At 32.8% G+C, this 22,653-nt stretch overlaps 2 protein-coding genes across 7 annotated transcripts; both read right to left on the reverse strand.

Annotated features, from left to right (window-relative positions):
- On the reverse strand, positions 5,278 to 6,588 carry LOC109125412 (uncharacterized mitochondrial protein AtMg00810-like). The gene is made up of 2 exons (XM_019227029.1): positions 6,409 to 6,588; positions 5,278 to 6,303 (listed from the first exon to the last, which is right to left on the reverse strand). Exons 1-2 carry the CDS (start codon positions 6,586 to 6,588, stop codon positions 5,278 to 5,280), a joined length of 1,206 nt encoding a protein of 401 aa, XP_019082574.1.
- LOC104700737 (SNF1-related protein kinase regulatory subunit beta-3-like) lies at positions 13,641 to 15,824 on the reverse strand. Of its 6 annotated transcripts, none has more exons than XM_010416299.2 (4): positions 15,631 to 15,824; positions 15,293 to 15,356; positions 14,377 to 14,440; positions 13,641 to 14,271 (listed from the first exon to the last, which is right to left on the reverse strand). In XM_010416299.2, exons 3-4 carry the CDS (start codon positions 14,401 to 14,403, stop codon positions 13,954 to 13,956), a joined length of 345 nt encoding a protein of 114 aa, XP_010414601.1. In that variant the 5' UTR covers positions 14,404 to 14,440; positions 15,293 to 15,356; positions 15,631 to 15,824; the 3' UTR covers positions 13,641 to 13,953. The 6 variants fall into 6 exon arrangements, with proteins under 6 accessions (XP_010414601.1, XP_010414599.1, XP_010414597.1 ...); XM_010416297.2 differs by having other exon boundaries at positions 15,626 to 15,824; XM_010416295.2 differs by having other exon boundaries at positions 15,613 to 15,824.

Here is a 22,653-nt window from a genome sequence, read left to right on the forward strand (position 1 = left end):
GGCGCTTTGCAAATTTAATTTGTCTCTGTCAGCGAATTAAATATTTCTATAAATTCAAAAAGTAAATTAATAAACGTAAACTACACGTAGGGAAAGCATGGAGCATATACATACTTATGGAAAGTTATTGGGTTAAACCTCTCTTATTCATCTGCTTTTAATTAAGAAAATAAATTTTTAATTAAGAAAATACAATTTTTATATGAGTTAATTTTAAAATTATTATTTTTAAATATTATATTATAATTTTTAATTAGGGAAATTCTCAAAAATAGTACCAAAATAATTTTTTTTCCAAACTTAGCACAACATCTTTAAAATTTCAAAAATAGCACTAATTAATTTTTTAAAATTAAATTCTAAATTCAAACTACTAAACCCTACCCCTCAAAACTATACTCTACATGTGAAATTGAAAACCCAAACTTAAAAAAAAAAATTCTAAAAATTAATTTTAAATATTTTAATGTGCTAAATAATGCTATTTTTAGAAATTTATGGAATGTGTGCTATAGTTGTCCATAATTTAATTATAACATCAAAACTCAACTCATTTTTTTATAAACCCAAATTCAACATATAATTTTTTTAAACTCTAACCACTCTTTTATAATCAAAATTGGAATATAATTTTGTTTAATTGTAAAATCTAAATCCTAACCACTCTTTGATAAACCCAAACCGACATATAATTTTCTTTAATTGTAAAACATAAACTCTAAACTCTAACCACTCTTTTATAAACCCAAACCGACATATAATTTTGTTTAGTTGTAAAATCTAAATCCTAAACACTCTTTTGTAAATCCAAACGGACATATAATTTCATTTAATTTTAAAATTTAAATCCTAACCACTCTTTTATAAACTCAAACCGACATATAATTTCGTTTAATTGTAAAATCTAAATCCTAATCAATATTTTATTAATCCAAATCAACATATATTTTTTGCAATTATAAAATTTAAACCCTAATTCTCCTTTATAAATCTAAACCGATATAATTTCCTAAATAAAAAAACTACATAATTTTTGTCTTTTTATTTTAATTTTGATTTATGTTATAAATATGATATGACATGGCGTTTTGTTGTATTTTGACTGGTTAATTAAGAGGGAGTGAACCCAAACATTTTTCTATTATTATTATGTCTCAATATCATAAAAAACTAATTTAGAATTAAGAAAAACCAAATCGAATCTCAGGTTCGGTAACCAGTTTAGGAAATGAATGTTTACAAATTTTTAAGTGGTTTTTGAATTCTAGTTTTTAGTTTTTTTAGATTTTAGATTTTGGTTTATAGTTTTGAGATTTTTTTATTAAAAATTAGAAAAATAAAAAAAAAGAATTCAAGTTACGATTAAAAATGAAAAACTAGTAAAACATAGATTTTGGTTTTTCTTTAAAAAATGACAAAAACTAACAAATCTGGATTCTCTAATATTTAAGAAAACCAATTTTTGCATAATCTTTATTGGCCTTAGAAATTGATATTTGAAAATTTTTAAACCAAAAAACAGCTTTAAAATCCAAAGCCATCCAAGGCCTTAATGTTTTTGTTTTCCATCTTTAATTCCACTCCTAAAGTTAAATACCATTGATAATCACTTAATAATTTTGCATTAAATAATATAACTATTTTAATATATTTATAGAGTTTTATAATTTATCATCTAAAATTTTAACCTATAATTTACAACAAATACAGATATATATATACATATATGCACAAATTTATTTTTATATAATATATTTCAAAAATAAAATATGGGATCTAAATTATAAAATTAAAGAGAAAAGTTCCCATAAATTGAATTTTATGATTTTGTTTTGTGCTCTCTCTCGAAGTTATTTTGAGTAAGTAAATTTTGCAAAAAGCAAGGTGTAACACAAAAAAAGCCCTTAAAAAATCACGGTTTAATTAAATGTATTTGCATAATATATAAATATAGATTTTACATAAAGTTTCTCATTGTTGGTGTTCACTTTATTTTAAAGATTGTTGGTGTCTATATGTTCTACGTAGAAACGTATACGTACATTTAGTTTTAACACCAACAAGGACCTATATCAAATACGTACATATAAGCCCTAACATCCGTGCTTCTTTCTAGCTACAATCAGTTTGACAAGAGGTGTAATTAAAAATAAAACAGTAATGTTTATGCGGGAAAAATGTCATTTAAACCATGAACTTTTAAATTTTGGCCATTTAAACCATGAACTTTGTTGTAGGCCATTTAAAATATCAACTTTTGTTGATTAGTTTTTTTAAACATGAAGTTTCGTTGACCAAGCTAAAAAAGACATGACGTTAAATCCGATAATTGACCTACTAACAGAAGTTACTATGCCGTTAATCTAATCTCTCCGTTAGTGATAAAACGACGTCGTATATAACAAAAGTTGGGATACAAGAGCGTATATAACATTTGGGATAACTAGCATGTATTTGAGGTTGACCTTCACTGATACATATCGCCGGTAATATATATATATATACAAACTGCAAAAAGTTGGATTGAATCGACTTTTAATTCAATGAAAGAAAAAGCTTTATCTTTATTGATCCAAATCTAATGTAGATAAAACCTACCCACTAAACATATACTTATTTTCAAATAGCAGAAACAAGGAAATCCATATATCTTACCAATCTTTTTGAAAAAAATAAAAATTATTTACTTTAGCCAGATTAATATATTGTATTGTATATGTAGTAGAAGTGTAGAACTGATAATATAAAATATTTATAAGTATGGTCTTCACTCTTCAGTATCAGGTGGTTTGAAGTACTTTGTTGAACCAAGGAACTCTCTGACGCTATTACGAGGATCTGGTCTCTGGATTATTTCATAAAATAATTGTCCACTATCTATCTATCTGATAAAGGTTACTTGGTTTAGGGTAAAGATAGCATTATTATGACTACCAACACAAACAATATCATAGTATATATTTATAATTATCAAAACGCACTAGCCGAATTACGTCACTGTGTTTAATTTTGGATCGAATCTCACTCAGATCTCGGCAAATTAAATTTAAAATTTAAAATTTAAGGCTTAAACTAAACTAACTCTCTGTAATACCTAAATACATTTGCATTACTCTTTCTATATTAATACCTAGTTCTAATAAAGTTGCCTTCAAAAAGCCATAAAATTCATATACGTTTCCACCACCATAAATTCTTAGACATGCATTGTTTGTCAATCCATGAAATATCTATTACGCAATCAAGATATTATCTGAGATGTCCTTATTAATCCTTTATTAATACGAATCTATCCTACCAAAAAAAAAACAAAGAATACGTAAATCTAGTAAAGTTGTCTTCGAAATGCCATTTGCCATAGAATTCACTTATAGACGTTTTCGCCGTCTTAAATTCTTATATAGACATGCATTGTTTTAGTCCATGAAACATCTTTTGAGCAATCAAAATATATTCCAATATAGGTATTCTCAAAAAGTATTGACTTTTTCCGAAATTAATTTTGATAGTATCCTAGTAAATTTTAAACATAGATTTCTGAAATAATTTTCTAAACCACCATGCATACGGAGACAAGTTGGCTGAAATTTTCACAATCACTTTTTCGTTTTCATTTTAGAGAAAATACATATATACTTCCTTTTCTTTTTGGTCGTCAAATACATATATATATATACTTCCTATATTCAACTGTTCTTCAATATCTTTACCTAAAATACTATTTCGCAAAGACCACCATATATCACTCTAATGATATGTCAAAACTGTAGATAAAATAATGTCATGTACCATCCGGTCTGGGAGATTTTTCTAGGAGCAGTCTTATAGAGAAACAAGCAAGGTGGTCGGTAATAGAAATCTCTTTAACCTAAACATCAAGAAGGGCTAAGAAGATGACAAATACTATATAGCTTTGCTGATTCAACAAATTTGTCCCTAGAAAATTTATCGTGGATAAATAAACAAGATCGTTGTTATTTGGTTTCCCAAGTATAAAAGTATATAACTTTCTCAAAAAATCAATTAAATTTCACTTCCATGAACTCATAATTCTTAAAAATTTGTTTGGTTATAAATCAAAAAAAAAAAAAAAAAAAGTCGCATAAGATTAAAAAAAATCAATGCAAACAGGAATACAAAGAAATCAGACGTTGAGAATTAACTATCTAAATTAAATATCATGTTCGTTAGCAAAGTAAGTTATCCATATGCAAGTTTAGATCACCGGCGAAATCTTTTGTTATATTGGCATATAAAATTAAATGAGGGAGCGGTCACAACACCAACTTAAATGTATTTAAATTAGTATAAAGCATATTCCAATTAGCCCCCAACGCGCACCCCTGTTCAAAAATGATCAGAACTTTTAGTTCATAATCTAAGCAGATTATAATAATTATAATTCAAAGGAAGCATATCTTATCTAGTGGACATCCGCATGACATCAAATTCCATAATTTTTCTATCTTTGATTTCATTGTCCAAAATATTATTAGAAAGCATCTAAAGAAAACAAAGGGAGATTCGTATGAGGCCCAGTCCACCTGAAAGGGACCCCAAGTCCGTACAGTTTGAAGTAGATAGGTGCAGATTTTGTGAACAAGTTGTTGGCCACTTGGTCTTGCTGTGACGTGTTCGCATCAAACCCTCATGATTTCTTTAGCCACCATCTTTTTTTTCCCCTATATACACAACACAACAATTCTTTTTTCTTTTTAAAACTTTTTTGTTTACTTTCTTTAATCTGACATATACTAAAAAAATAAAAATAATCAGTTGCAAAACTTAGCACAAAAATTAACGTATATACACCAAAACGCGAAACATCATTCGAATACGGCAAAAAACTTTTTCGAAAATTTGAAACATTCTTTTATATAAATGGGAATATAAGCAATGACTAATACCCATATTTGAGATTGGATGAACAATAGCCATGGACTCTTTCTTATACTAATTATCTCGAGAAGGTGCTAACCATATCCTTTCGGACATTCACCTTGACTCCTTGAGTCTAACCTTGTTGTCCATTCACCGTTGGAAAGTAATCTCAAATAAAGTATCAGGATTGAACAGAGGAAGAAGATGAACTCGAACTTGAGCAAGAACAAGAGAGAGAGTGAGAAGAGAGAGCTGAGCTAGAGAGAGAAAAGTTAGTTATTCTCATTAATTGTGTTTAGTGTACAATGTAAACTATATATACAAATATATGCTAATCTAATCATAAACTTAGATATATTAATATGTATATACTTGATACACCCCCCCTCAAACCTTTCAATCCGGATCCAGAGAAGGATTGTAAAGGTTTGGCAAAGCCATCCGACTAAGCAAGGAATGAAACTGCCGAGGTTGTAACGGCTTAGTCAGGATATCGACAAGTTGATTCTCCGTACCAATGTGTAATGTCTTCAGGTTCCCAAGCTTGATCTGATCACGCACAATGTGACAATCAATCTCGATGTGCTTCGTTCGTTCGTGAAAGATTTGATTTGTGGCAATGTAAACAGCAGACTTGTTGTCGCAGAAAAGCTTGGCAACTGCAGTAACAGGAACACGGAAATCCCGAAGAAGTTGCTGAATCCATAGTACCTCTCTAGTGACTTCAGCCATGCTTCTATACTCAGACTCTGTACTGCTATGGCTCGCAACATGCTGTTTCTTGGATTTCCAAGATATAAGTGACTTGCCAATGTAAACACAAAAACCAGTAATCGAACGCCTTGTATCAGTGCAAGTTCCCCAATCTGCATCCGCAAAAGCATTCACACATGTTTCATTAGATGCAGAGTATAATAAGCCTTGACCTGGACTACCCTTGATGTACCTGAGAATTCGATGTGCAGCTTGCATATGAGCATCAGTAGGGAATTGTAGGAACTGGCTGAGATGGTGTACAACAAATGTTATGTCAGGTCTTGTTATCATTAAGTAGAGAAGACGGCCAATGATCTCTCTGTAAGGTCTTGATGAATCCAGAAGAGTTCCTGTGTCTCTAGTAAGATGAACATACGGATCCATAGGAACAATACTCGACTTACATGCTAATAATCCAGTGTTCTCCAGTAAGTCCAAAGCATATTTTCTCTGACATACAAATATACCCTTGCTCGTTCTTGCAATCTCTAATCCAAGAAAAAATCGCAGGGGACCTAAGTCCTTGATTTTAAAAGCGTTGGCCAAGACAGTTTTAAGTGCAGCCAGATCCTCAGCATTATTACTAGCAATAGCAATATCGTCAACATACACTAAGACTGCTATAAAGCTAGTTGCTATGAACTTGACAAATAAAGACGTATCTACCTGAGATTGTAAGAAACCATCATCGAGCAAAACTGAAGTGAACAAGCGATTTCACTGCCTAGAAGCTTGTTTTAACCCGTATATTGACTTACAAAGGCGGCATACAACATTCGGAGGTAAGACTTGTGAGTTACCTGGAGTGTAGCCTTGAGGTAAACTCATATATATCTCCTCATCAAGTTCGCTGTGTAGGAATGCATTAGATGAAGATGATGATTGTGCAGTATGAGGTGCAGAAACAACAACATCAGGTAATCCAGTTGATGTAACAGATGAAGATGGCATGTCAGGAACGAAAGGGATTGGATATGGTAAAATGGTATGGGAAAACAGATCATTAGTGTGTTTTTCTGAATCAAGAAATGGAAAGATATGCTCATGAAAAACAACATTGCGACTGATGGAAATAACATTCGTAGTTAGATCTAAAACTTTGTAACCTTTGTAGCCAAATTGATATCCTAAGAAGACACTAGATTGTGCTCTTGGTGTAAATTTTGTTCTATCTTTTTGCAAAGTACTTACATAGCAAAGACATCCAAATGACTTCAGAGCTGTATAATCCGGTTTCTTATGCATTAGTTTTTCAAAAAAAGAAAGATTATCAAGTAAAGGAGATGGTATTCTATTTATGAGAAAAGCAGCAGTGGTAATGCAATCACTCCAATAAACAAGAGGAACATTTGATTGAAAGAGTAAAGCTCTAGCCACATTTAACAAGTGTTGATGTTTCCTTTCTACTACAGAGTTCTGTTGCTCAAAAGAAGAAATGAAACATGCCATGCTCTTTTATAAGATCTTTGAAAGCTAATTCTGGAGCATTATCAGTTCGAATTGCTTTTATCTTTGTATTAAATTGAGTTGCAATAAGCTTCATAAACGTAGAAAAAACATGAGTAACTTCACTTTTATATTTCAACAAATATATCCAAGTCACTCTTGTACAATCATCAACTATTGTAAGAAAATATTTGTACCCTTCTATAGACTCTACTGAAAACGGATCCCATATATCTAGATGTAACAAATCAAATGGTTTTTCAGAGATATGATTATGAAAAGGAAAAGACAAACGTTTTTGTTTAGCTAATGGACAAACGGAACAATGATCTAGACTAGAGACACTTGTTTTATTAAGAGAAAGATTACCAGACATAAGCTATAACTTGGCATTTGAAGGATGACCAAGGCGTTGATGCCAAAGAATTCCTTCATTCACCAAGGATCCCGAGACTTGATTGATGACAGGAGACTTAGCAGGTGTAGAGAGGGAGTGTTCATTCAAGATGTAAAGATTGTGGAAAAGATTAGCACTCCCAATCATCCATCCCTGAGAAGACTCCTGTAAGAAGCATGATGTAGGATAAAAATGAGTAGAGCATTGATTATCATGCAGCAAAGTCGAAACACTAATGAGATTAAAACGAAAAGATGGAACATAAAAGACATTGTAAAGAATCAATGAATTAGACAAATGAATGGTGCCAGTATGGTTAATAGGGAGTCTAGTTCCATTAGGTAGAGCTACTGTAATGCCAGAGACTAAAGAATTTTCCCTAAACTTAGAGATATCACAACAAACATGACTAGTTGCTCCACTATCAATAATCCAAGCACCATTAGGCAAAACACTATGAAGAGATGATAGATAATGGTGTTGATATGTGAGATTACAATTCTCATATCTAAGATTAGAAGAGATATTAAAGACTATACCAGAAGACGATTGAGGAGCCATAACACCTGATTCTGTAATAGATGCACGAGATTGAGAAACTGTAGGCGCTGAATTTTCTGAAATCTGAACACGTGATAGTTTATTGATTATCGGTTCTATAGCTTGAACTCGAGAGAGTTGATTGATCAAGTCTTGAGCTTGACTCTGAGTTAACTGACTCACATCCAGGTTAAGAGCATTAACAGGAGCAAGAGGATAATACGGCATTCCTCCATCAACTTGAACATTCGCAACCACCCTTGGTTGTGTTGTACCAGATCGTGGACCAAAACTCTGATTAGTAAATTGTCCTTGGTTATAGAATTGACCTTGATTGTTCTGATTAGCCTGACCACGAGGCACAAAAGAAGGTCTCTGAGTATTTTGTCCTTGCCCTTGATTGTTCTGATTTGGATATTTGAAACCAGGTGGATAACCATGAACCTTGAAACATGTTTGAATCGTGTGTCCCATTTTTCCACAATGAGTACACATTGGTCTATTACTCCTTGGTCTATAAGTATTGTAAGCTGCTACATACTCATATGGTTCCACCACATACGATCCATTAGCAAGATCACCTTCATAACNTAGACAAATGAATGGTGCCAGTATGGTTAATAGGGAGTCTAGTTCCATTAGGTAGAGCTACTGTAATGCCAGAGACTAAAGAATTTTCCCTAAACTTAGAGATATCACAACAAACATGACTAGTTGCTCCACTATCAATAATCCAAGCACCATTAGGCAAAACACTATGAAGAGATGATAGATAATGGTGTTGATATGTGAGATTACAATTCTCATATCTAAGATTAGAAGAGATATTAAAGACTATACCAGAAGACGATTGAGGAGCCATAACACCTGATTCTGTAATAGATGCACGAGATTGAGAAACTGTAGGCGCTGAATTTTCTGAAATCTGAACACGTGATAGTTTATTGATTATCGGTTCTATAGCTTGAACTCGAGAGAGTTGATTGATCAAGTCTTGAGCTTGACTCTGAGTTAACTGACTCACATCCAGGTTAAGAGCATTAACAGGAGCAAGAGGATAATACGGCATTCCTCCATCAACTTGAACATTCGCAACCACCCTTGGTTGTGTTGTACCAGATCGTGGACCAAAACTCTGATTAGTAAATTGTCCTTGGTTATAGAATTGACCTTGATTGTTCTGATTAGCCTGACCACGAGGCACAAAAGAAGGTCTCTGAGTATTTTGTCCTTGCCCTTGATTGTTCTGATTTGGATATTTGAAACCAGGTGGATAACCATGAACCTTGAAACATGTTTGAATCATGTGTCCCATTTTTCCACAATGAGTACACATTGGTCTATTACTCCTTGGTCTATAAGTATTGTAAGCTGCTACATACTCATATGGTTCCACCACATACGATCCATTAGCAAGATCACCTTCATAACTACCAGTCGTCTGAAATGCTACATTATCAGACTTCACAGGAGGCTTGAGAGAAACAGTAGATTGCCTTTCATCTTGAGTAACCATGTTGTATGCTTCCTCCATACTTGGAATCGGTTTCAGCATCAAGATATGCCTTCTAGTCTGTTCATAACTCTCATTTAACCCCATCAAGAATTTGGTTACTCTACTACGATCCTGTAGACGTTCCCAAAGAACAGCTGCATTACACTCGCAGCGACCACAAGTGCAAACGGGATGTTCTATGTAGTTCTTATATTCTTCCCAGAGCGTTACCAATTCAGTATAGTACGCGCAACATCCAAAGAACCTTGTTGAATACAAGTAAGTCTCTGTTCAATCTCATAAACACGAGGTGCATAATCTTGCTTGAACCGAGATAAGAGATTATTCCATATACCTTCAGCAGTCGAGATGTATAACAAACTCGCTCCAATCTTCTTCGAGACTGAATTCATTAGCCAAGTGGATACCATATCGTTGCAGCGTGACCATGAACCATGACTCGGATGATCAACGGGAGGCTTCTGAATCGTGCCATCGACAAATCCCAATTTATTCCTAACATTCAAACCCATCCGTACTATCTACAACAAGAATGAAAATCTGAACTAGAAACAAGTCTATCTGAAACCAATTGCAACCCATCATGATCAGTACTATAAAGAAAATAGGGATTCTCGTAGAGATATTTACCTGAATCACCCAGATTTCGCGAATTTTGATTCACCGAAGTAGTCGGATTTGATCCCATATTAATGAAGAATCAAACTGATTATAAGAGATTGTTCCGATTGAAAGCAAAACAAGAATCGGAAAAACAATAAGGTCAAAGAAAGAAGAACTCAGAGAGAATGGTATGCGAACACGAATTGAAGAATCGCTAATACGATGAAACAACACAAATCGAAAATGAAAGAGATGATGTGAATGAGAATTAGCTCAGCTGAAGAAGCGCTCATGATCGAGAAAGCTCTGATACCATATCAGGATTGAACAGAGGAAGAATATGAACTCGGACTTGAACAAGAACAAGAGAGAAAGTGAGAAGAGAGAGCTGAGCTAGAGAGAGAAAAAAATTAGTTATTCTCATTAATTGTGTTTAGTGTACAGTGTAAACTATATATACAAGTATATGCTAATCTAATCATAAGCTTAGATATATTAATATGTATATACTTGATATAAATTGTCTTTTATAACCCCACATTTGTGACATGTACTTCTAATTAATGTCTCGATGCATACAGAAATATATCCTAGTGAGTAGTGATCCATACTTTCACATTTGTAGCATGCACCAATGACACACTCTGCGATTATATACTTATACTATTACTCGTGTACGACCTTTGAAAAATCTTTTAGAATTTTAAACGAAAAAATAGATTTAGTAGCATTGTAGCAATGGTCTCAATTCTTACTATATCTTTCCTGGGGTTCATTACCTCCTTCAGACAAATAAGATGGTTTCTATTTATTGTTGTTTTTCTAAGTTCACACTTATTGATATTTTTCCGACCCAAATAAACCACTTTTAATTAAGAGAAAACTAGACAGAAGTATAATGACATGGCTCCAATGAGGTGAGGTGGACCAATAGCCCCAATGGTATCTAACGTGACACTCATGGTTGCTTCATAAAAGTGCATCAGCAAGACACTCCTTGCCACGTGATCAATGGGCTCATGGTCAGAGCCATGGACCAACTCTATCACCCCAATCTGGTCCCCCTCATTCACTCTTCTTCTCTATATATATATTTTTTTTTGGGATAAACCACTCTCTTTCTCCTATCTTGTTTTGTCAAATATAACAATGGAATATATTATATTTTTAACAAAAAAAAAACAAATGGAATAAACAATGGCTTTTTCGGTCTCCGGATATTGGATTTTACCTCATCACCAAACTCGACGAGAGAGAGTTTATTTGGAATTAAAAAGACTACACAAAAAGAAAGAAAGAAAAAAACGATTAATATAAATGTGAAATGCGTTGATGCGCCGAAAAGAAATTGTACTAATGGAATCTCATAATGAGAGAAGCACAAATCATGTCGATTCACAGAGTCAGCCAGCCAACTCTGAGTACTAATTACATAGAAACGTTTCAAATCCTCATTGGCTGTTCAGTGTCAACAAATCAAATGAAAGACACTTTTTGTATTTTTCTTTTCCTTTTAACTTAAAACAAATGAAAACTACAAAAGTATATAGATGACAAAAATATCTCATATGAAAAAGTTAAACTATATCGAGTAATTTCACTTCAGTGTGTCAGTTTTTAAAGGTGTCCAAGATATATGCCACAATGTGGCTGCCAAATTTCTGAGTCCAAATTTCTGAAAATATACTTGTTGAACAAAAAAACAAAAGCTAGCATAAGATTGCAAAAGTTAGGATTTAGTGGGAAAAAAAAAAAGATAACGAGCATAACCAAAATTATTGAATTAAAAAAGACTCACATGAGTTAAAAAGAAAGATTATGGACCTACGGTATATGATTTGATAGCGATATATGTTAATATTGTAGCATTATCTATTCCGTAAGTTGGTTAAGAAACATTTTTTTTTTCTCCTTTTGATAAAGATAGCTGTTTCTTACTTTTACCTCATAATGCATAATAACATTCTACTACCCTATAATATCAAAATAGCTAGGAAACCCAACTATTGTAGTAAATCATAGTTTTTGTATAATTTTGTTTTAGGAAATAAGTGTGGCTTAATTTCAGTTCTGGATATATGGTCGGAAGTTTGGTTTGCCCTCTTTGTGAGTCAAACTCCTGTTCAAGAATCACTTGGATTTTATAGTCTAGTGCTATGAGAAATCAGACCGAATTTACAAAAGTAGATTTAGACACTCCCTAAATAAACTCTTGGCAGGCCGGACAATAGTCCTGGACATTCAAGTATCCAATCGGATTCAGATTCGGATATTTGAGTTTTTAGGTTTTTAGGTTTTTGGGTGTAGAGATATAAAACCAGATCGAATATTTTATAATATCAGGTCGGGTTCAATTCAGATGCTTTCCGGTTCGGATAATTTCGGATATACCCGAATTCATTTTTTTCTGTCGTAAAAAACTATATATATACCTTCTACTTCCCTTTTCTTTGTCTCCCTCTTTTCATCTCTCTTTTCTCTAGCCAAAAACCCTACATTTGTTCATCCATGACCACCACCTCAAGAACCAAATTCTTCAAATCCCCTACCAAATCTAACAACATCTATAATAGATTATATGATATTATTCATATTTATTTATGTTTCCAACCACACTCACTCCTCAAACCCCACAAACTATCACTTTTTTGTTTGTAGATTTGCTTGTCATGTTTCTGATAAAAATGAAAAAATAAATCGATTATGGATTTGAGAGTTCTTCTTGTTGATTGAAAAAGAAAAAAATAAGTCAATTAGGAATTTTAGAATATATATATATATATAAATATTTAATGTTTTTATATTAGAACAAAATAATTAAAGTGACAAAATGGTTTATGATGCACCAATCAAAATAAGTTATTGGGTGACAAATTTTTGGTAGTTTCGGACCTATAATACAGTGCCAGTATATAAAACAAAATGTCAAAAACTCATAATGTAGCCATTTTATGTATCAAATTATAAATAGATCCTCTTTTGGTTAGGATATTTAAAATGTAAGGAAAAAAAAAATACAAATCTCTTAATCTTTTATCTTGTATTTAGCTTTTTTTTTCTTTAATTTATTTGTTAAATTTTGAATTTCTTTTCTTATATCTTCGAATTTGGTTTAAGTTATGGTTTATTTGGACTCATATTATTTCGTCGAAATACAGTTAAAAATTATCAAGTAAACAATTTCAGTTTGCATGCAATTTATCTTCTCGTGAATTACATTGTTTTATGTTTTCAGTGTTTTAACTCATTATATAATATGCTTGATCATTTGTTAAAATTTTAGTTTTTATTTTTGTATATAAAGTATCATTAGTTTCAAAAAAGAAAAAAAGTTATCGTGATCTTAAAATAGTATTTTTAACCGTTTGTAACATCATTAGAACATATTTTTTAAATAGAGTTTTTTTTTTGACCAAAAATTCTAAAGAAGAGTTTTAAATAGTTTATGATTGTTGTAACTTGTAAGAGATTTAAGTACCTTACGGAACATTTATATATGAGTAAACACTAACTGAATACTACACAACTTCAATAAGAGATACATGACCTCAGTTGACCAATCCAATCCAAGGGAGTTATTACAAACATACAATGCCCAAGTCCATCAGCTTTTTGGCCCTAAAAAATGCAGTATCAACTTCGAACCAAGATGATTTCAATCAAATAACCTAGAAACTGTCTAAACCGAATCGGTTAAGAGAATATGAAAATTTAGTCTAAACCAGCTAGTTTTGTATACCAAATTATAAAAAAAAACCCACAAAGCAGCAAGATCCCAGCACTATTTCAAAGGAGGCATTCATCATATCATCATTCAAACACTGGCGTTCCCTCTTCTTTGGACCGGCTTGTAAATCACCACAGTGACAAACTTAGATCTGAACCGATGTGAGAAACCAAGTGCTACAACAGATCTTGGGGCGTTTCGGTTTTCGATATAGAGATGGTTCAGGACGACATTCTGTGGCGCAGAAGCCAGTTCCATGCTACCTGGATTGCCTAACTGAGAGTGTTGAAGATGTGGCGGTACAGCTGGAGGATCTCTTGTCTCATCTTCTGCTGCAGAATACACATTGTTGTAACTTGAAACCGGTGATAGAGGTACCTCAAATCCCACAACCGTTGTGTCCTCCTATGTTTGAGAAATAAAATAAAAGAATGAAAGTTCAAGCGATGGAGACTATAAATTAATTATTCGGTTTGTCAGCTCAAGAAAATAAGATTCTAGCTGGCTTACATGATCATCAGGATTTTGGCTGTTCATGTTGAAACAGATTGCCACTTACTGCCTGAAACAAAATCTAATCATAAACCATCACAAATAGTGTAGGTAAATTTGTTCCAACCTTGCAACTTGATAAACCATCAAAACAGAAATGCAATCCAAAATGATGCAAACTGTTATTTGTGGGAAGTGTAAGACTTTGTATAATTGTTATATTCTATTCAAGGAAATTCTAAACCTAAGGATCCAAAGACTCGGGCAATTTTAAGAATGTTAGACCAGAGAATGTACATCACACTTTCTTTGGCGTATTTTCCCAATCCCTTATTGGAAGAAAGTACTAAGCTGGACCAAAGATTCAAGAATTAATGGACCACAAGGAGTTGGAAATGAAACATATTTGATCATTATCACAAACAGAGACCAGTTGGAAGACACAAACTACATTATTATTGCCATGTACATCCAAATTCCAGAGCTAATTCCTCTCTATGTATACTGACATATAACATACGGAATCCAACGATTATAAGAACGGTTTCATCTTACGAATGTACCAACACACATCATAGGAAGAATATCTTAGCTAGAGACTGTTTAAACCTATAAGAAAAAACCGCATCGTTCCTACATTGAAAACATATCAATCACTAAGGTTCCCAACATTTCCAAGACAGAACCATCAACTTAAAGCTTAACGATTATCCTGAGATTTGAAGTCTAAATACTGAACCCAAATAATCCCACAAATCAACTGGAAGATATTAATCCCAACTATACTAACAAAATCTAATGAATACACACACTAAGTAACCAAATTAGACATACTGAGACAGAACAACTTAAATTAAAGATATATATAACAATGAACACAATGTCTCAGAGGTAAAAAAGAAAGAAAGTGATATTTGGATTACACACAACTCACCCTTTTGGAAGCTAAGTCCTTTCAATTTGCAATGGAAGTTTTATACAAATCCTTAAAACAATACCTGAAACAATCATCAATTAAGACCCATAAAAATCATTGCATAAGAACACCCCAATTCACACCAAAAACAATAAAAAAACCCTAGAAATCACAGGAACATCAAATTGAGGAATCAATCGAATAAAAGATGAAATTTTGAATCATGGGTATTCAATAAAACTTCGATATTAACAGAAAATTTCGTATAAAATCAGACAGAGAAATTGGGAAAAACGAAGGAGACGAAACGGAATTAGAGAAGAGAAGAAGGGGTTTACTCTGTTTTCGTACTTAACCTAAGATTAGATTAGCTCAAATGATTGAATTGTTATATACAGCTCCGAGAAGAAGAAGATTTGGGTTCGTCCTTGACGCCTAAGACTCTCAACGAACACAAGTGCGACAAGCATCAGCTTTTGGTTTTTTGCTTATTGGCGTAAATAAATCTTTGATATCCTAAGAAAACATTTTTTTTTTCTTTTCACAGAGAAACTAAACTAAACTTTTAACTTTCTTTTTAATTCCCATTGGCTTAAGAGTTATTTGTTGCTGAATTCTTTAACTAATCCCACTAAAGTTTTCAATTTTAATGTGTTTTAGGCAGAATATCTCTTAAAATTGGTTGATAATCATTATATTAATATAGTAAATAATTTCATAACATTATGTTTTAAATGGTATATGTTTATCTATAACAAATAAGACTTTAAAAACAAAAAAATTGCGCTATTGACTTGTTTATTATTATTATTATTTTCTTTTGTGATGATCTCGGTTTTGGATGTTGAAGTATGACTTCGGATTGCGAGAGTGTGTGTGTCGTTGCCTCTTCGTTTGTTCTTTAACGATCATTGTGACATTGTGACATTGAGCATGTTCGTTAAGTTGCCGCAGCAACCACATCCTGCGAATAAAAATATAAAGGTTGCCGGAGTTTAAAACAAGTCGTCGCTTCCGTTAAAGCCATGAAATGAATCGCCGCTTCCGTTAAAACAAATCGCAGCGGCAGTGTTAATTATCGCTTGTTTTTCATGGCGATACATGATATACCGGTATTCTCTGTAAAAGTAGCCGCAACGACAGTTTTGACGTTTATTTGGCCATGTTGACATTTAAATTTTGGCCGCAGGAAGGAGACGCAGCGGCAACGTAACGAACATGTTCATTGTGTATTATTTTTTATTTTTTTTTTCAACCAAACATTAATTAAACTCCAAGAGGAAGGGTTTACAAAGAATAAAACATTGTGTATTTCGTTTTTGTTGGTTATTGGAGTTACATCCTGACATAATATAAGAATATCACTCGTGTTTTTTTCTACCATGGTCCATGGAGATAGTAGCTAATGAGATTTGTCACATGAATTTCGAGTCTTGGAAAAAAACTGAAAGACCAATAAAGTATTATTGTAATACTGATTCATCTTTGCTCCATCAACAATGAGAGTTACGACCAAGTCAAAGTATATTGACATCAAGCTTATATATATACAAAATAGAGAGATTTATATAAAGCCAGGGACAAATCTTATTCCTATGACAACATATTTTCTCACCAAAAGCATCACTCTCAGGATTTTTTATTTTATTTTTGGGTCAAAGACCATAACTGTTTCAGTGTGTGAAGAATCTGTAGCTTAATGGGAGTTGACAATTTGTTTGTGGGTGGTTCTATTTTTTGGTTTCTCGGTAGCATATTTGTTTGATAGAAAACAAATTATAATTTAGGCTACTAGCTTATTGCATGATGAATTTAAATCTCCTTCTCCGGTGTTATGGGATCAGATTTTCCTTTGGCTGCCAAGGTCTTCAGTTTCAAAGCACAAAAAATTTGCTCTCCTTCAAGGATGGCAGGGTGCGATCTATGAACTATGGCGAGAGAGAAATCGGCGGTTTCATGATGGTATCTCGCTATCTGCAGTTGCTCTTACAAAGATCATTCTTTCTACCATGGAGGATAAGTGTAAAGCAATGACTCAGCGGGGCTTAAAACGTGGGATTTCCATTCTTCATTGCTGGACTTCTTAAGGTTGTGTTAGTTTACCGATAATTGCAAGAGCTTAAGTTTATTTTCAAAGTTCCTTTTTTGGATCCTTGGTCCTCCTAGTATTAGTTATACTAGTTCTTTTCTCTTTTCTGTTTGTAATGGTTCTATATTGCTCCTTGTACACTTTTAGTATTTTAATTAAGAAAACCCTTTAACAAAAAAAATAAAAAGAATTTAAATCTTAATTATAAATTTGGGATCCTCTAAAAGTTGACATGTAATAATCACTTTTTAATGTAATTTTCATGTCATAATTTATTTTATAGTTGATGTATGTCGTCATTCGGATTACCGATTTCAGTGACTATGAAACTGAGATAAACGAAAATTTAACCGATCCTATGATATATTTTTGTTTTTGATTGATTTTATATATGGGGAATTAGATCGAGGAGAGTTGCTCCAAATGGCAACCCTCAAAGCTCCAATATGAGTTCTCAAACTAAGAGTATTTATTATAATGTAGTTTCTCAAAGCCCTAAACACATGAACGTCATTAGGCTTGTGGATATTGATTTGGAATTATGAAGTAGATGATATTATGTTAACGATTTTATACATAATGGCAATATTGTCTTGTGTATGTAATATCCAAATATAAGATAATCACTTTAGTTCATCAACAAAAACAAATGATCACTTAAGTTCTATGGTAAAAGATGAACATCATAGTGCATAATTATAAATAAAATGTTAAATAATTTGATGAGAGAAGAAATTTAAATCTTATCTTTATGAACAGAAACTATTCATAAACTATAACAGCACCACATGGTAAGGTCATTAGGTATATATATATGTCTTCGTTTATATTTCTTGGCAAATTAAAAATGGTTAGTGACATATTTATCGTGTTTCTGTAAATCCAATAGTTTCAATCTACTCCAGACGTACGTGTACATAATTATATATTTCCTAAAAGATTATGGCCAATCTTCAAAACCAATTTGAAACAAGAGAAACGGTAGTTTGAAATACAGACAAGTTTGTGTGAGTGTGTCATAATTCATAAATGCAAAGGCAAATGTTTGACTTTGATTGTAATATCAGAAACTCACGGACTTCCCTACCTCTTTCTGATCTTCCGCGACCCCATCAACACTTTTTTGTTTCTCTATCACACATATAAAATCGTATTTTGATTAATGTACAATATTTTCCAGCCATTTTGCCTCTGTCATCTTTTACATACTCTCTCGTCTCTTTAGTTTCCAGCCATCATTCACGAGCCCATTTATGAACCTTACCCCTAAACCAATGTATATCTCCCTCTCCACTCATATATATATCCCGCCCATCATTATATTATATAAAGTCTCAAGAAACTAAACTAGTCAGTTCAAAAATAAAACCCAATGTTCAACACAAGATTTCATACTATCATCATCACTCTAAACCTTGTATTTATATACGCCGGAGGGCGTTTAATACCACTGGAAAGCGTTCCAAGCTCATCATCAGTGATGCCTTTATCGGTCGATAACACAATCAAGTTGAATCCGAGGAATCAAAATTTCCGTGGGACAGAAGTAAAGAGTTGTATGCCTAAAGGGTTCCGACCGAGATCAGCTCCGAGCCGGTTTGTAAATTATCAGCCTCTTGTTTCCATTAAGTGTTCCTCCTCCAAAGTCACCTCTCGGTCTAAGATATCGCCTTGATTAAATTCCTTTTCTATTTGGGAATTTAATTAAGAAAATAATTGAATGATGTGTTGATTCTTTTGGTGTCAATATCTATGAAGAAGTATATGTAATGCAAGTATGTGTTAATTCTTTTTTTTTTTTTTTAATAACTCTTCAATCTTTTTTTTTTTATTCATGGGATCAAAAAAATGTTAAAGTTAGTTTGTTACCTCAAGCTCTATCCAGACTCCTGATCTTGAGAAACTCTTCCTTTCCAAGTTCTCTAATACAAAAAATCAAGCTACTGGCGTTTGGATAGGTCTAGAATATTTCCTTAATAGGAAAACCAAAGAATTTTGTTAACATTTTAAGGGTTTTCTTATCTATTTTCGTCTATGGGCTCATAAGCCCCCGTTAATATAATTCTATATACGAAAACCGTGGTGAATCTTTAGAGGGTATTCAGATTCAGTTTCAATATATAAGTCACATATTACACTACAAGAAAACATGAACGTAACCAACAGATATACTGATGGATTTAAGTCTGTCGGTAACTTCCGACAGCAAACTGATCCATTTCCAACAGAAAATGAGCTCGTCAGTTTTCCTTCGCTAATTTAGTGATGGGCAAAATTCATCGATAATCCATCAGTTTTACAGACGAATTATCGACGGAAAATAATCGTCAGTATATTTGGTTAGAAATCAATCGATTAACCTATTCGTTAATGTAACTATTTTATATTCGTTGAAAATTATAAAAAAAAACCGACGGATAACTGACGAGTAAAATGCATTTTCTCTACAAACAATTGCTTGTTTTTGGTTTTTTAAAAATATTTCTCCAAAACTTTAAAAATTCAGAAATTTAAATATTTAAGAATTTAAACTGAAATATATATAATTAATATTCAATTTCAATAATTTTGCTAATATAAGTTTTCAATAAATTCATTTAAAAAAAACAACATCCATCGGTTCAGGCGGACTTTTTCGAAAAGTCTGCCAATACTCCGTCGATAACCACAAATATTTTTACGATAAGTATCATTGGTACTCCATTTGTAATAACAAATATTTTACGACAAGTATCGTCAGTAATCCGTCAGTAATGACGATTTTTTAGAAACAACCGTCGGTAAAGACGGAGATTTTTCGATAATTCTTTTTTGATATTCTTTTGGTAATCTGTCGGTTATAAGGCATTGACGGATTACCGATGTGCTTTTACCGATGTGCTTTTACCGACTGATTACCGATGACCAATCCGTCGATAGTATATGTTGATAAAGATCTGTAAGTTTTGGCATCAGTAATGACTAAAGACAAACTGTAAGTTGTTATTTTATCGACGGTCGCTTCCATCCGGTTACCATCAGTTATAGTTTTTTATGATGGATAACAAACATATATTGCAATCGGTTATAAGCTGTTTTCTTGTAGTGTTAATATATATGATGTTAAAGCTGTGTTTTTGTATCGCAGTGGCATAATTTTGTGACACCAAATATGAAGTAAAGAGGAGGTAAATCCTCCAAAATTTTGGTCATGAGTGCAGCAAGAGAAAGCGACAAAACAAAAATAATAGAGAGTACTGGGTGGTTGTCGATAATTCTTCTTGCAGCACTAGTGTTTGATGGCAACTGTGGGATAGGAAAAAAAAACTAGAAATAGTGAGGAAAATTTTTAGTCACATGAGCGACTTTGAAAAAAAAATATTATAAGCAAATCATGGCTTCTATAATTTTGATTTTGTACAATTTATTATCAGTTTTGTTGGACATTTTCCCAATTTTATCGTCTCAAAAAAATATTTTCTATTAGATTAGTTATCTCAGTTTCTTACCTTTCTGAAAATCCCCATTTTTTTTATAGAAAGAACCAAATAAAGGGAGTCTACATTCACTAATGGACATAGTTAATCTGCAAATGCAAAATGAAAAAACACAAAAAAATTTAGGAGCATTATCCAGAACCTTAGAAATATTCAGTCATGCAAATGCAAAATATGAAGTCTAGTCAATGGCACATAACTAGAGAAATCAGTCTCAATTGCAATTTGGACACATTGTTGATTATTAGTTATTTTTGGATGAACCATTTCCATCCAAATTGTCTAACTAAATCATCCTAATGGGTTTTAAAATATATTTTAAAATTTTAAAACTCATCCAGATGATCTATTTGGACAATGCCCACTTTTAGTCAAAAATGAACAACATCACACTGCTTCATTGTTTGAGCAAGCGAACATGACACTAATTTACTTATTTTGATTATATCGAAATAAAAATGCTTGTTGAAAAAAAGAAAAAGAAAAGAGTAATATATGTTCAGAAAACAACAGTTGTAAATTTAAATATAGGCCATTTTAATTCTTAATCCCATTTATAGCTTACCCAACTTAGCAAAACGAAATATAGTGTTTCCTCTTGATTACAAAAACATTGAGGCTGCTTTGAAGGAGGCTTCAACGGTAATAACGGATCAAGTCAATTGGAAACTGACAACGCCCGCTATAAAAAAAGAAATACACACTGCCCTCTTTATGATGCATTCGGAAAAGGATCCCAGTCCGGATAATATGACAACACTTTTTTACCAAAAGGTCTGCCATATTATTAAGGAGGACCTTTTATATTTGATAATTCTTTCCTTTAAAATGAGACTTTTGATGAACGTTTAAATGATACTAATATTTGTCTTATCCCGAAAATGGAAAGACCGACATGAATGACGGAGTTGCGACCGATAAGCATGTGTAATGTGGAATATAAGTTCATTTCTAAGGTTTATGGCCAGAGGTTGAAAATGGTACTGCCACATATTATTTTGGAAACTCAATCGGCTTTTGTAGCAGGTCGTTTGATTTATGATAACATTCTTATTGCCTAAGAGATGTTTCACAGACTCCGCAAGAATGCTTTGTGCAAGGCAGAATATTTGGCAATCAAGACAGACATGAGTAAAGCCTATGACCGGATTGAGTGGCCCTTCATTGCTCATTTACTTTGGAAAATGTGTTTCTGCGAGAAGTGGATTATTTGGATCATGTGGTGTATACAATCAGTGCGGTATAGGGTTTTTATAAATGGACAGCCCCAAGGGTTGATAATCCCAAAGCGAGGGTTCTGTCAGGGTGACCCTTTGTCTCCTTATATATTTATTTTGTGCACAGAAGTTTTGGTGGCAAAAATATGGAAGGTGAAACATGATAAATTGATTACTGGGATAAAGGTGGCAAAATCTTCCCCTCAATTTCCCATATCTTATTTTCGGATAATAGTTTATTCTTTTGTCAAGATAAAAAGGAGCAATACGAGGTTATTTTACGTATTTTAAAACAGTATGAAGGGGTCTCGGGACAACAAATAAATTTTACAAAATCTTCTTTACAATTTGGGCATAAGGTTCTCGGCAGGACCAAATAAGAGTTGAAAACAATTCTGTTTTTCAATGCCCGCCTGCTCTTCAAAGATGGGAGCTTTCTCAGGTTCCAACGGTTCCGGGCGTTTTCCCATCGGAATCGCTTTATGCGAATATGAACTATCTTTTCTAGTGAACGCCGAAGGATGTCAATATTTCACTGTTTCCTTGATATAATATATCTGGAAAGCTCGGAACAAAAAGGTTTTTGAGGCTCTAGAT

This window comes from Camelina sativa, chromosome 7, assembly GCF_000633955.1.
Source record: "Camelina sativa cultivar DH55 chromosome 7, Cs, whole genome shotgun sequence".
Lineage (NCBI taxonomy): Eukaryota > Viridiplantae > Streptophyta > Magnoliopsida > Brassicales > Brassicaceae > Camelina > Camelina sativa.

Excerpts from the sequence above, each read along its gene's own strand:
- LOC109125412 (XM_019227029.1), bottom strand. The coding sequence starts at position 6,588 with ATGCCATCTTCATCTGTTACATCAACTGGATTACCTGATGTTGTTGTT. Across the intron at positions 6,304-6,408 it reads AAGTCTTACCTCCGAATGTT|GTAGATACGTCTTTATTTGT; the intron begins GTATGCCGCCTT and ends TTACAATCTCAG.
- LOC104700737 (XM_010416299.2), bottom strand. The coding sequence starts at position 14,403 with ATGAACAGCCAAAATCCTGATGATCAT. Across the intron at positions 14,272-14,376 it reads GCCAAAATCCTGATGATCAT|GAGGACACAACGGTTGTGGG; the intron begins GTAAGCCAGCTA and ends TCTCAAACATAG.